Source organism: Cololabis saira, chromosome 23, assembly GCF_033807715.1.
Source record: "Cololabis saira isolate AMF1-May2022 chromosome 23, fColSai1.1, whole genome shotgun sequence".
In the NCBI taxonomy this organism is placed as follows: domain Eukaryota; kingdom Metazoa; phylum Chordata; class Actinopteri; order Beloniformes; family Belonidae; genus Cololabis; species Cololabis saira.
In genome coordinates, this window is record NC_084609.1 from 9,429,711 (window position 1) to 9,442,163 (window position 12,453).

General features: G+C 42.2%; 1 protein-coding gene across 2 annotated transcripts in view; it reads right to left on the bottom strand.

Annotated features, from left to right (window-relative positions):
- The window catches only part of bltp3b (bridge-like lipid transfer protein family member 3B), a 43,121-nt gene that overhangs the window by 19,568 nt on the left and 11,100 nt on the right, over positions 1 to 12,453 (bottom strand). For both annotated transcript variants that reach the window (XM_061714085.1, XM_061714084.1), the window contains exons 2-10: positions 11,501 to 11,663; positions 9,366 to 9,404; positions 8,040 to 8,131; positions 6,729 to 6,918; positions 6,494 to 6,634; positions 5,239 to 5,406; positions 3,598 to 3,778; positions 2,097 to 2,180; positions 1,760 to 1,921 (exon numbers count right to left, since the gene is read on the bottom strand). In XM_061714085.1, the coding sequence (XP_061570069.1) occupies positions 1,760 to 1,921; positions 2,097 to 2,180; positions 3,598 to 3,778; positions 5,239 to 5,406; positions 6,494 to 6,634; positions 6,729 to 6,918; positions 8,040 to 8,131; positions 9,366 to 9,404; positions 11,501 to 11,663 (1,220 nt within the window). The remainder of the gene's footprint in view (positions 1 to 1,759; positions 1,922 to 2,096; positions 2,181 to 3,597; positions 3,779 to 5,238; positions 5,407 to 6,493; positions 6,635 to 6,728; positions 6,919 to 8,039; positions 8,132 to 9,365; positions 9,405 to 11,500; positions 11,664 to 12,453) is intronic.

Genomic DNA, 12,453 nt, shown 5'->3' on the forward strand with positions numbered 1-12,453 from the left:
GTCCGTGACTATCTGAGTTTTCAGAGCCATGTGATTGACAGCTGTCAGGTAGGATTGGGCGATATTTTACCGTTCACGATATACAGTCAAAAAAATTCCCCATGGTAAGAATTTGTCATCTCGCGGTAAAAACGATAAATTCCCGATTCTTCATAAATCCATATTTATGGTTCTGCGTTAAATTGACGCACAACGGGGGCACGGTGGCGCAGCAGGTAGTGCAGCCGTCTCACAGCAAGAAGGTCCTGGGTTCGATTCCCGCCGGGGGACGCTGTGGGCGCTGAAGTGCGTGTTAGTTCCCCCATGACTTCAGTGCCCACACCCTGGGTGGGGTTGGTGAAAGGATCTTTCTGTGTGGAGTTTGCATGTTCTCCCCGTGTTCCCCTGGGTAGCTAATGGGAGCTACCCTCACAAAAACATCCACACAGTCCTGGGCTACACATGCCCCCTCTGGCCAACCGGGGCGCCGGATGGGGTGGGGAGGATCCGGCCGGAATAACGTGATCCTTCCACGCGCTACGTCTGGCCGGAGAAACCCCACCCTGTCTGGTGAAAAGAAGCGGCCTGCTCACTCCTCAGGTTAAGGAGGAGACCTGAGCTCAGTGCAGGGCCTCCCGGGGTTGGTAGAGGATGGCAATGCCCAGGACTGTTAGGTAGGAGCACGGGGTGATAAAATGGGGAAAAAACCGGGATAAAAATATTTAAAAAAAAAAATAAAAAATTGACGCACAACGTACGGAAAGAAAGAAAGAAAGAAAGAAAGAAAGAGCGAGAGAAAGAAAGAGAGCAAGCGAGCGAGCGAGAGAAAGAAAGAGCGAGAGAAAGAAAGAAAGAAAGAAAGAAAGAGCGAGCGAGCGAGCGAGAAAGAAAGAAAGAAAGAGCGAGAGAAAGAAAGAAAGAAAGAGCGAGAGAAAGAAAGAAAGAGCGAGCGAGCGAGCGAGCAAAAGAAAGAGCCAAAGAGCGAGAGAAAGAAAGAAAGAGCGAAAGAGCGAAAGAAAGAAAGAAAGAGCGAAAGAGCGAAAGAAAGAAAGATAAATTCCCATTGATGACGTTTAGTAGTATTTAGTATCTTTTAGAGCAGTGTTTTGGGGGCTCCAAAGACTGAATGTGGTGATAGATTTATACTTACAAAGATGGAGTTGAATTGGTATTTTTTTATCATTATCGGGTATAAATGCCAGAAATTATCGTGATAAATGTTTTAGTCCTACCGCCCATCCCTACTGTCAGGCCTATGTGTGTGTTTGTTCTTCTGAACAAGTTTGTGACTTTACTCTGCTTTCTGCAGCATAGGCCTATAGGCTTGGCTCAATAAAAGTGAGAATAAATGTTGTTTGATGGGTAGAATGAGGTGTTGTTGAACATTAAAATGACTATCATAAGGGCCCATGGAGAATGCTCCGCCCCCTCGGTACTGAGACCCGCGCTCCGCCACTGGCAGCACCGCACCCAGCGGTGCGCACACACACCGTGGTACCTGGTTCCAGGCACCAGCAGCACTGGGCTGGAGGCCGTGTGTGTGGGCTCCAACCCAGCAGGCCTTCATCTGCCTCCCTAAGCCCTACTCCTCCTGCTGCTGGCCCCTGACCTGCTAGAGGCCCAAACACATCCTCCCTAAGGGACACTGGGGGACAGAGAGCCCACACGGGTGATGTGCTGTGGGTGTCAAGAGGTACAACAGACAGGCACACCTAAAAGCAGCCTACCTAAATCCAATCATCTGTAATAGTGTGAGCCATGTGTGAGTGTCCAGGTTTACCATGATGTGGGGAACTGTGTGCAGGAGCCGGGGCTTGCTGATCCCGAATGGCACTCTTTAACATCTCCACGTTGGACTTGAACTCATCGAGCAGGTTCTTGACCCAGCCGTCCCTGGTTTTAGTGGCTTCACTGTAGTGCATCCAGTGTACGCAGGTGTCACCTGAAGAAAGGGAGGGATTTCACATCATAATGCACTTTTTCCTACTCTGTTTAATTAGTATTATTTATTTTGATATTAATCCTTTATAAAAAAAAAAAAAAAGCTGGAGAAACACTGAGACCACGTCAAAATAAAGTCCAGAGAGTAACATTAATCATTATAGCAGAATTCATACCTGCTCTGTGCAAAGGGTAGTAGTCCAGGGTGATGGAGCTGAAGGAAAGCTGCATTGCTCCACCTGTGATCCGCTTATTGTTAACTGCAACGCAGGAAAACAAACACACTCAAAACGGCTGTAAACAACATTTTTCACCAGAATAAGTCAAACAAAAGAGTATATTCTTCCACGTAGCTTGAATGTGAACCAGGATGAAAGACATTTCAAGCAGAAGCTAAGTCTTTTAACATCAGCTGATAAATGACAGGTCACACATACCATCTTGTGACTCTGATGAAGGGGAAAGGAATCACTGAAACATGTCAGGTATTTAAAAAAAAAAATTATCTGACAAAAAGAATTAGCAAATTAAATTAAAATCTAAGTCAGCCTTCACAAAATATATGACTCTGCATGTCAGGATTTTCTTTTCCTTTTCTTAATTTTACATCCTCGTGTGAAGTTGCAACGGCAAATTAAAATTCAGGCCCTTATTTGATGTTTACACTGCTCTCTCGGTAATTGCACAAAGCACTTTGCAGCAGACTTTTGTTTTTGTCTGACGTTTGCACGTGGATTTGCACATGGACTTGCATTGCTGGCAGAGTTGGCAGCACAAATGCAACAAAACAATTTAGGATCTCTAATAATGTTTTTAATTATATAAAAGCAGAGGTGTCAAAAGTATTCACATTCATTACTCAGGTAGAAGTATAGATACTAGAGTTTAAAAATACTCAAGTTTTTTACTCAAGTAAAAGTATAAAAGTACTGGTTTCAAAACTACTTAAAGTATAAAAGTAAAAGTAATGTAAGGGGGAAAAAAGCCATTAAGGACAAAATCCATTGAAAATGAATGCATCTTAGTATAATGCAAATACATTAAAGAACCATATATGTGTACTATTGAGCATTAACATGTGTTTCAGAGAGCAGGAGATATGATGACTAGTTGTCTATAAGTATTGTAATGGTGCAAAAAGTCAAACTTCAGAGGCATGTTATCATTTATCCTAACCTTTATTGGAATGAACATCCAAGTTTAGTTGCAGGAATCTGAGGGAACAGATGTAAGAACAAAACTGGACAAGAACATCTGAAACAACCACAACCAAATTCACTCTATCCGGATGGAGCAATTTAACTGGATAGTTGTTTTTAAAGGCCGAAATGAAATAGAGTAACGAGGCTGTTTTTAAAATGTAAGGAGTAAAAAGTACAGATAATTGCGTGAAAATGTAAGGAGTAAAAGTAAAAAGTCGTCTGAAAAATTATTACTCCAGTGAAGTATAGATAACCAAAATTTCTACTTAAGTAAGGTAACGAAGTATTTGTACTTCGTTACTTGACACCTCTGTATAAAAGCAATTAAAAAACAGAGGTGCACAATGGCCAAAATATCACACCCTTTATCAAAGCTCCAGCAGCCAGCTGAGCTTTAAATCACTTTAAAAAAGACATTCAAAAGCATTTCAAAAGGCATCATGTGACCATCTCCACTTGTACGTGTATATGCTACCTTTGTCCTTAGCATGGATGTCGTCACAGATGTGCAGGTCGAGGTGGGTGATCTGGAGGTGGTGGGACGTCTCGCACACGTCGTAGGCGCTGAACAGCTTGGCCATGCTTGCACTCTGATCGGCAGCTGTGGGCGTCTGCTGCGTGCGCACCTGCTGGGCCGAGGTGGGCGGCGACGACACCTGGAGAGCAAAGATGGAAATATTCAGTGCACCGTTGACGGCAGCGAGTCGGCCCCTTTGTCTTTCTTTTATGGTAATGGTGTCACTAATGAGGTATCTGGGTTTGTTTTGTTTTTTTAACCTCCGTTTATTTCCCAGGAGAAATAACAGCCAGTCAGAAAGGCCGTCACGTTGGGTAAACAACCGGGTCATGCAGTGCTCAGTGCTACCACCAGATGGCATGTCAGACCCAATTACAGAAAACAAATCTGATTAGTGAACAGCAGGCCTGCTGGGACACGGACAGGCGTGAACTTCAGTGGGCGATAAATGATAAATGTGCATTTGCATTTTTAAATGGCAAGAAAATCGGAGCTGGGATAGGCTCCAGCAGACCCCCGTGACCCTGCAAAGGATAAAGTGGGTATAGATAATGGATGGATGGATGGAAGAAAATCAGAGGCCCACTAAGAAACAGAGAGCAACAACGACCGACGGTGATGTTGCATCAGGAAAATGATGCACAAAGCAGCAGATGAATTCTTAGAAACTCAGGAACAAATTATTAGACCATGACTTGAAATAATTGAATTATCTTTATCGTTTGTGGTGAATTGAATTAACCCTTTATGACTTAGAGCAAGTCCGCCTGAACATCTCTAGGGTTTTACACACTGTTGTGCTTTTTCCTTTGGAGCATTTTTATTTTCTAATCAACAATGAATCCTTATAAGCCAAACTTTAATCATTTGTATTTAATAAGTCCATACACTACAAAAACGATCAACCATTATGTTATTTTTTAACAACCATTTTTTCACAATCCAGAAATGTCACAGCTGTAAACCAGTGCAAAAAAAAAGATACACTAAATCCTTTCAAACCAGCAGCTGTGCATGTTCACAACTTAATAGTACCGACAGCAGAAATGAAATGCATATTGTGAACAATTTGCAAAAAGACAGTATGCACGTCAAAATAAACTTTTTATAATAGTGCAATCAAATCTCTAAGTGTGCCGGACACTTAATGAGCACATTTCTGTATAAAACCATTTCCCTTCATAAATAACAAAGAATTAGCTCTTAAGCTAAGCTGACGGTGTATTACCGGTTTTTAGGGACCCATAAATGTTGGTGGTGGGGGGTTGTAGGGACTGTCTGGCGTCTGTGACATCTGTGTGTTTATGTTTTGTACATTATACATTGGCAGCAAGGGTTATGACATTTTTGCGGCGTGCACTATTTATCGGATTTTTTCGAGCCAGTTGGTGGAAGGAAGCGGCCCAGCATGTGCGGAGAGTGTGGGCGTTCCTGCCCGTAACAAGAGGTTAAGGCATAAACTGAGAGGGAAGGAAGGAAAAGGAAATGAGGCAAAATGAGAACAAACAGAGAGATGGAGAGAAATTAATACTTAACTCAGGTAGGAAAGACGTAAAGAGATGACAATGTCGTGGTCATAATTGTGCGGCTAATGCGTACCTGCTCCTCTGTGGCCATGCTCTTCCTCTGCTGAGCAGACTTCTCCATGGCCTCGCTGAGGGACTTTGCATACTGCACCATGGCCTTGAGCTGGGAGTCGGTCAGGACCCACAGCAGGTCGTCCAGGACCAGAATCAGCTTGGAGGCCACGACGTTGCAGTCCTTTATCTGTGTCAGGAGGAGACACCGCTATAAGCATGCGATACGCAGGTGGAGGCTGACTGGCAGCCGCAGTTATCACACTTTTCTGGCAAAGAGTCTATTTGTTATGTTGTAATTATTGTGTGATCGTTTGTTGAACTCTACAGGTTTAATAAAACATAGCAGACATGTTTTTAAGAAACACTTCTAGTCCGAATGTTCAAGCAGCCTTTTGTACAGCTGAAACTGATTTAGGGGTCAATGACGTGACGCATATATTTTCTGAAAAACAGACTTTTTTTCAATTCAAAAAAGGTTTAAATGGATTAAAAAAATACCAGATATATGACCTACCTGTCCCACATATGGACTCACTTGAATTTTACAAAAAATACTAGTTATTTGGGATTTTGTTGTCGTTTTAAGCGTTAAAATGTCATGTCTCCGACCACGACTGTTGTCTTGAAAACTTTTTTTTAAATCAATCTTCTGCCTTATCTGGCATGATTTCCAAGTATCTTGTAGTGTGTAAGATTGCAACACATTTGTATTTATATTTCCATCATAATATACAAACAAACTTTGACTGATGATGTCCATTTTAGGAATTATCATGTGGAATTATCATCATTGTCATGACCATTAAAAAAACAACCATTTTTGTATAATACTGAAAACTTGTAAAAAAAAGATGTCAAGATGTTAAGGAAATTAATTTATTTGAATATGAATCATGGTTGCACCACATGACTTTTTTTAAGGCTAGTGCCAATTCATCTTGACAAAAAAATCACTTAATTTAAAATTTTTAGATGAATTTATGTGTACACAACATTCTTAATGTTTGAACTACTGCAATAGATTTTTTTTTTTTTATTATTTTAAAATTGACCTGTTGAAAATCCTTATTCGTGATTGACCCTTATGTTAAATCTCCAATAGTCTCATTGTAGTTGGACAAACCGCTGATGAAGCCTGTGAGGCAACACACAGGGATCATTATCCCCTGTGAATAAGCTGGTGTCAGTTGGAGCAGTCTGGCTTCAAACACAGTCCGCCCTCATAAAGTGTGCGGCTGAATCTGCTCAGCGCCGTGTTTGTGCCCGGTCCTCACCCGTCTCTTCAGGGTGACTCTGATCTTGGACTGGTTGGTGATGAGGCGGATGGGGGCGCTCAGCATCTCGTGCTCGGCACTCTGAATGGCGTCGGCCTCGATGCGGATCATCTGCCAGCTGATCTCCTTAAATGTCAGGATCTGGTCCCCCCCAAAAAAAGGAAATTAACTGTAAAGTTGCGATAAAGACACAACAGAACGCAAACGGCATCTATGGTGAAAGGGGCCGACAAACCTCGCCCCTCTGAGGATCCTGGATGCGAGTGAAGCGCAGGTCGCTGATGCTCCAGCTGGTGTTGACGCTGTAGACCTGCAGCTGGGAGAGCTCAAAGGAGGCGTTGAAGGCCTTGGCACTGATCCTAATGACGATGGAGTTGATGGATAGAGACATCCCCTCCACCACCTTCTCAGCAAAGCCATATTCACTGTATGGGAGACAAACCGTATTGACGTTGGCTTTGACGTTAGACTTGGCAGCAATATTCTGTCTCCTCTTCAACAGTTTTCTGTTTAAATCAGGGATGTCAAATGTGCGGCCCGAGAGAGATTTTCATGCGGCCCGCCAGAAGTTTCCAACGCAAAAAAATGAAATGTTAATTTACTTAAAAGGAAGGCATAAATAATTGCCATGAATCGCAGCATATCTGATAATATATTTCTTCTACAAATCCATCGTTTGTTCCACAAATAGAGCAGTTTGACATTTTTTTAGTTTTCTAGAATGCATTTGCCGATTTTATATCTTTGTAGACGGTCGTTTATTTTTATTAACTGACTACTATTCTATATTTTCGCAGGAAAAATATCACTGCTAAAAAAGATGATAAAAGATATTTATTCTGAGAATTTCAGTTTTGAATACGAGGATAGTGACAAAGTAAAACAGTTAAAAGAGAAGTGCTGACTTTTATCCGCACCAATTTTTAAAAATAAATACACTTAATGTTACTGGAAAAATCTTTAAATCACAAAGAAACACTCTCGGATGTAATAAGAAAGATTTTGCTTTTAATTAAATTTCCTATAAAAAAGCGAAATATAAAAAAAACATACTTGTTTCTGTTTATCTTTGTAAAATGATATTAAAAGTACCTTAAATTATTTGAAAAAAAACCCCAGAAATTTAGAGAAAAGATCCTGAAGAAATATATTTTACATAATTAAAGTGTAAACAAAGTGCATATTTGCTTTAAAATTAACTTAACTGATATTGGATTAGATAACAATAGTAAAAAAAGAATTAGGAAAAAAAAATGTTGGCACCGTTTTTGTTATTTTGAGCGTGCGGCCCACGAGAAAAAAATTGGTCAAATCCGGCCCGCCAAGCAAAATGAGTTTGACACCCCTGGTTTAAATCTTTGCAATTTCACAGAAGATGCTGTGACTGCTTATCAGTATCTTGCTTTCTTTTCATATGTTCTCAAGATGAGGTTTGACGACATTGTGTGGAGAAATGCAAATTTAAAGAAGAATAAACAATAATTAAAAAGCTTGTTTAGTTTTATATCATAATCTTGAATATAGAAGAAGCATGTCTACAGCTCACCTTTGTCCTGATGCTGTTGCTATGGGAGACGGACCATTGGGTGGGCGGGGCTCATCACAGGTGCTCATCTCCATCACCACTTTATCCAGGGTCTGAAAGAGCAGTCATGTGATCATCGGTTAGGTTTGTGCTTGTTTGACGTACATTAGGTACATTTTTCACACTTGTCCCAGCAATAATTCTCGCTCCAAGTGTCAGCCAACAAACTCTAACATTATGCTGGAACAGCTTGATCGTAACTACCACAGAGGGTCCAGTGCCAACAGTTCAGATAACCAGCAAGAAAATGGATGAAACAAAACCAGATGTTTCCTTCATGCCGTTAAAGCATATCAACTTTAAAAAGAGGCTGAGGTTAACCAAATATGTCTTTGAGGTCCATCCCTCTCTGCTGTGCTTCTTATCTCTGCTTCTAAACCCCTTCCATGCAGGTTTGTAACCATGGCAACCACAGTGGAAATTGTGATAAACAAGTTATCAAATAGTCCTGCTCTTGACTGGTTGTTTTTCACATGACGACTCATTAATTCCTGTAACATCTGAGCACAAGTAGTCTCCTCAGTTATACCTCAGTGTATAACCGTCGCGGCGTATGTATAGTTTAAGCAGACATGATATACACTAATTTCCTCTTTAATTTAGGAACAATTGGCAGACTTTAACGGGAAGAAAGTCATTGAAACTTTGATTTATGTTGTTGCAGTTCTGAAACAATTAAAGCCCCATTAATCTTCTCATCGGCGTATAAATCACCTGGAGGAAAAAGCCTCCCCAAGAAAATAATCTCTTATTATACTATTAAATAACGTTTTAAAAACCTTGACAGAGTTATACTCTGGTAAATAAAGCGCTCTTGCAGTACCCTATTAGACAATGTTTGTTTATTTATGTCCATCCAGGCTCTTTTATGCTCTACTAAACAAAAACCCGGTCAAAACCAGCTGCTGAAAGTGCACGTGTGAGGCCTGAGATCCGTGCACACCATCCAGGTATGGCGGGGTTGAGTGTTAGAGACGGAGCAGTTGTGATTGCGGGTTTCCAGCCGCTCCAGCGCCGCTGGGAATAACAGCCACCTGGGTCCCGGCCCGGACCGGCCCGGGCGCTGGTCTGTTAATCCGACACCTGCGCCCCGCTTGAGGTGGCAGCCGGGGCACAGAAACACAAGCTCCACGGGGGGAAATACCACGACAAAACAACACGGCAGCCACTGAAGCAAACCGGAAACCTCCTGAAGGGCCGGCTGGGAAGATTAACCGGACTCAGAACTTGAACCCAAACGCACAAATGTTATTTGTTTGGGCTGTACGAGGAGCAGTGTAGACTTACCAAGGAGATTGGGTGAGTCTTCAGCTTCGTCCATGGTATCTGAGAACAGAAACACAACAGAGTCAGAGGTTTTCAGTCTTGAAGGGTAAAAGAAGAAAGAGAAACACAAAATCAGACAGGTATTTAGCTGCAGAGCTCGGCTAATCCTCTACACGAGGCTTCCTGTTCAAGTCTGTGTCAAATTATAGTAAAGGAGATTAAATTCCTGTACTTAATTGAAAGTTGGGTTTTTTTGTTCATGACATCATAAAGCTAAAAGTGCTCGGCATTTGACACGTTAATTGAAACAGACACATTTGATTTGCCTTCCATCCCTGAAGTAAATGCTGTAAAGCTCCAGGAGGGGGGGGTGCATAGTCACGTCTGTCACTTTGATTCATCCAAGCAAATGAAAAAACGTTTACAGCAGCAGATGCATGTATACTGGACATACTGCCACGTTACCCAACCAGGACAGTTAATCACTTTGAGGTTGCTGTGTAACAGGAAGTTGTGAAGAAGAAATGGGAAACTGACATGTGAGGAAGTGAGATAAACATCTGTTATATCTTTTTTTAACCATTTTGACAGTCAAAACTGAAAAGGACAAAAAGCTGCACCCAAGCAGCAGAGAAGGTTTTGGTACACCAGCTCTGATGCTTCTGCTACAACAACTCCTCTAAATACCGTCAATGGCACAGCAAATCCAAGTGACTGATTTGTTTAAGCGAGTAAAATAATAATATAATTAAAGCTGCAAGCAGCGATGAACGGGCCCTGGCACCCTTGTGCACGTTCAGGCATGCTGCAGTGGAAGCGCTTGTATGATTTGCATGTAGATGTCTTCAGGCCATGACATTTAGCGGCTGACACCACCCACGACTCTCTATGTCATACCATTTAAAAGTTATGGCAGAAAATAGGACCTATCAAATATCGACCAATCAGAAAAAGGGATGGGGCTAATTTGCACCAATTATGTTCAAGGACTCAAAACCGAGTCCGATGGCACCACCCACAAGTCTTTAAGTCAAACCATTCAAAAGTTATGGCAGAGAAAAGTGTTGAGCCATCTTGCCACGCCCATTAATGCAAACCATGAAATATCTAATTTATCACCAGGCCTGGCTTGCATGCAAAATTTGGTGACTTTTGGGGAACTATCAAATATAGACCAATCAGATGAAGGGGGTGCGCGCTTTTTGGCGTCTAGCGTCGCCATGGTAACGCTTTTGAAAGAGAAGTAATGCGCGTTGTCGCAGGATGGAGACGCACATTTTGATGTATAACACACCTGGGTGCACGTTACGGTTCGGGCCGTATTAACTGCCGAAGGAATGGCATAAATTGCGCCAAAATGACACGATTAATTCAAAATGGCCGACTTCCTGTTCGGCTTCGGCCATGGCTCCAAGAGACTTTTCTTTAAGTTGTGACATGATACAGGTGTGTACCGATTTTCGTGCATGTACGTCAAACCGTATCGTGGGGCTTGAGGCACAAAGTTTTCTAGGGGGCGCTGTTGAGCCATTTTGCCACGCCCATTAATGCAAACCGTTAAATATCAAATTTTTCGCCAGGCCTGGCTTGCGTGCAAAATTTGGTGACTTTTTGGGCACGTTTAGGGGGGCAAAGTAAAAATACTTAAATAAATAAATAAATAAATAAATAAATGAATATTCCTACAGATACAATAGGGCCTTCGCACTGTACGTGCTCGGGCCTTAATAATAATAAACTGCAGAGTTCTTCAGAAGCTAAATGACCCCAAAAATGTAAGATCTGAAACACAGATACTGTAACTAAAAACAATGTTGAAACAAACTGTTGCGAGGCGGAGAAAGGGAAGAAAGTAATAATTTGTCGGAGGGGGGAAAAAAGGTGGAACATGGACCTTGGCCTGGATAAAATGCAGTTGCAAAGTAAATTATAGAGCTCCATTCACTGTTTCCAGGGAGTGCTGGAGTTTGCTGTCGGACGTGACACTTGGCTGGTGGCCACATCAGGGCCTGAGACGGAGCCAGGAGAGTGTGTGTGTGTTGGGCAGCGTCACTGAACACCAACACACACACACACACACTCATCTCTGCTGCCTCTCTGTGTCAACACGAGCGCGGCAGCGAGTTCAGCGTCTACTCGGTAGCAGGGGCCCTCACCCTGATGGCAGCCTTGTTGCAAAACACGCGGTTGATGGCCAGCCATGTGGGCAGGTCCAGCAGGCTCTGCAGAACCTCCTCGTCCAGCTCCAGGTTGGTGAGCTGGCCCTCCCCCTTCAGCGTGCTCAGGTTGATCTTGTCCGGAGACAGGTTCTTAGCAAACCTGCAAAAAACCAAGAAGAGGAGCGTAAATCTTCCAGGCTGAATATATTTATAGAAATGTGTTGCTGGCAAACAAACCTCATTGAGTAATGTTGATGACAACACACACGCGACTCATTTTTAAATGCACTTATCAAAAGAAATATAGAAGCAACAAGTGCGACTGTGAAAAAGCCACAGCCTGTAACTTTGAATAAAGGTACTTACTATTGCAATTGAATAATAAGATGCAACCTCCACTTCAAGTCAAAACTATAAAACAAACAAAGTACAGGAAAAGAAATCTAAACAGAATCAATGTTTTCTCTTTCTATCTGCAGCTATTCAACCAAATAATATAAGTCAAGCTTGAATCATTCATCTAAAAAAGCTCCTCAGACCACAGAAAGACAGTTTAAATAGATAAATACTGGCAGGCCTTGGTCTAACAGTAAGTAACTGTTGTGAAGAAAATATCAGGACCACAAATTCATCTCTAAACTTAAAATACACGGGATAAATGGCCTTTTAAGTATAATTCAATATTGACATTTCAACCTCAGCTTCTGGCTGTACTTCATAAGCTGCTCTGGTGGGCTTTTTAGCCCGAGAAGGGTGACCTAAACAAACCGAGGCTGCGTGACCGGAGCGTTTTCTGCCCGCATTCACAGTTTGACTAAAAGTTAATGGTTAGCAGAGTGAGCAGATACGAGGCGGCTTGTGGACCCGGGAATCTGTGCAGAGATTCGTGAATCACCCAGAGATTAGATCACATTCTCCCGCTACACAACCTTGTCTTTATTTCGTCTCGT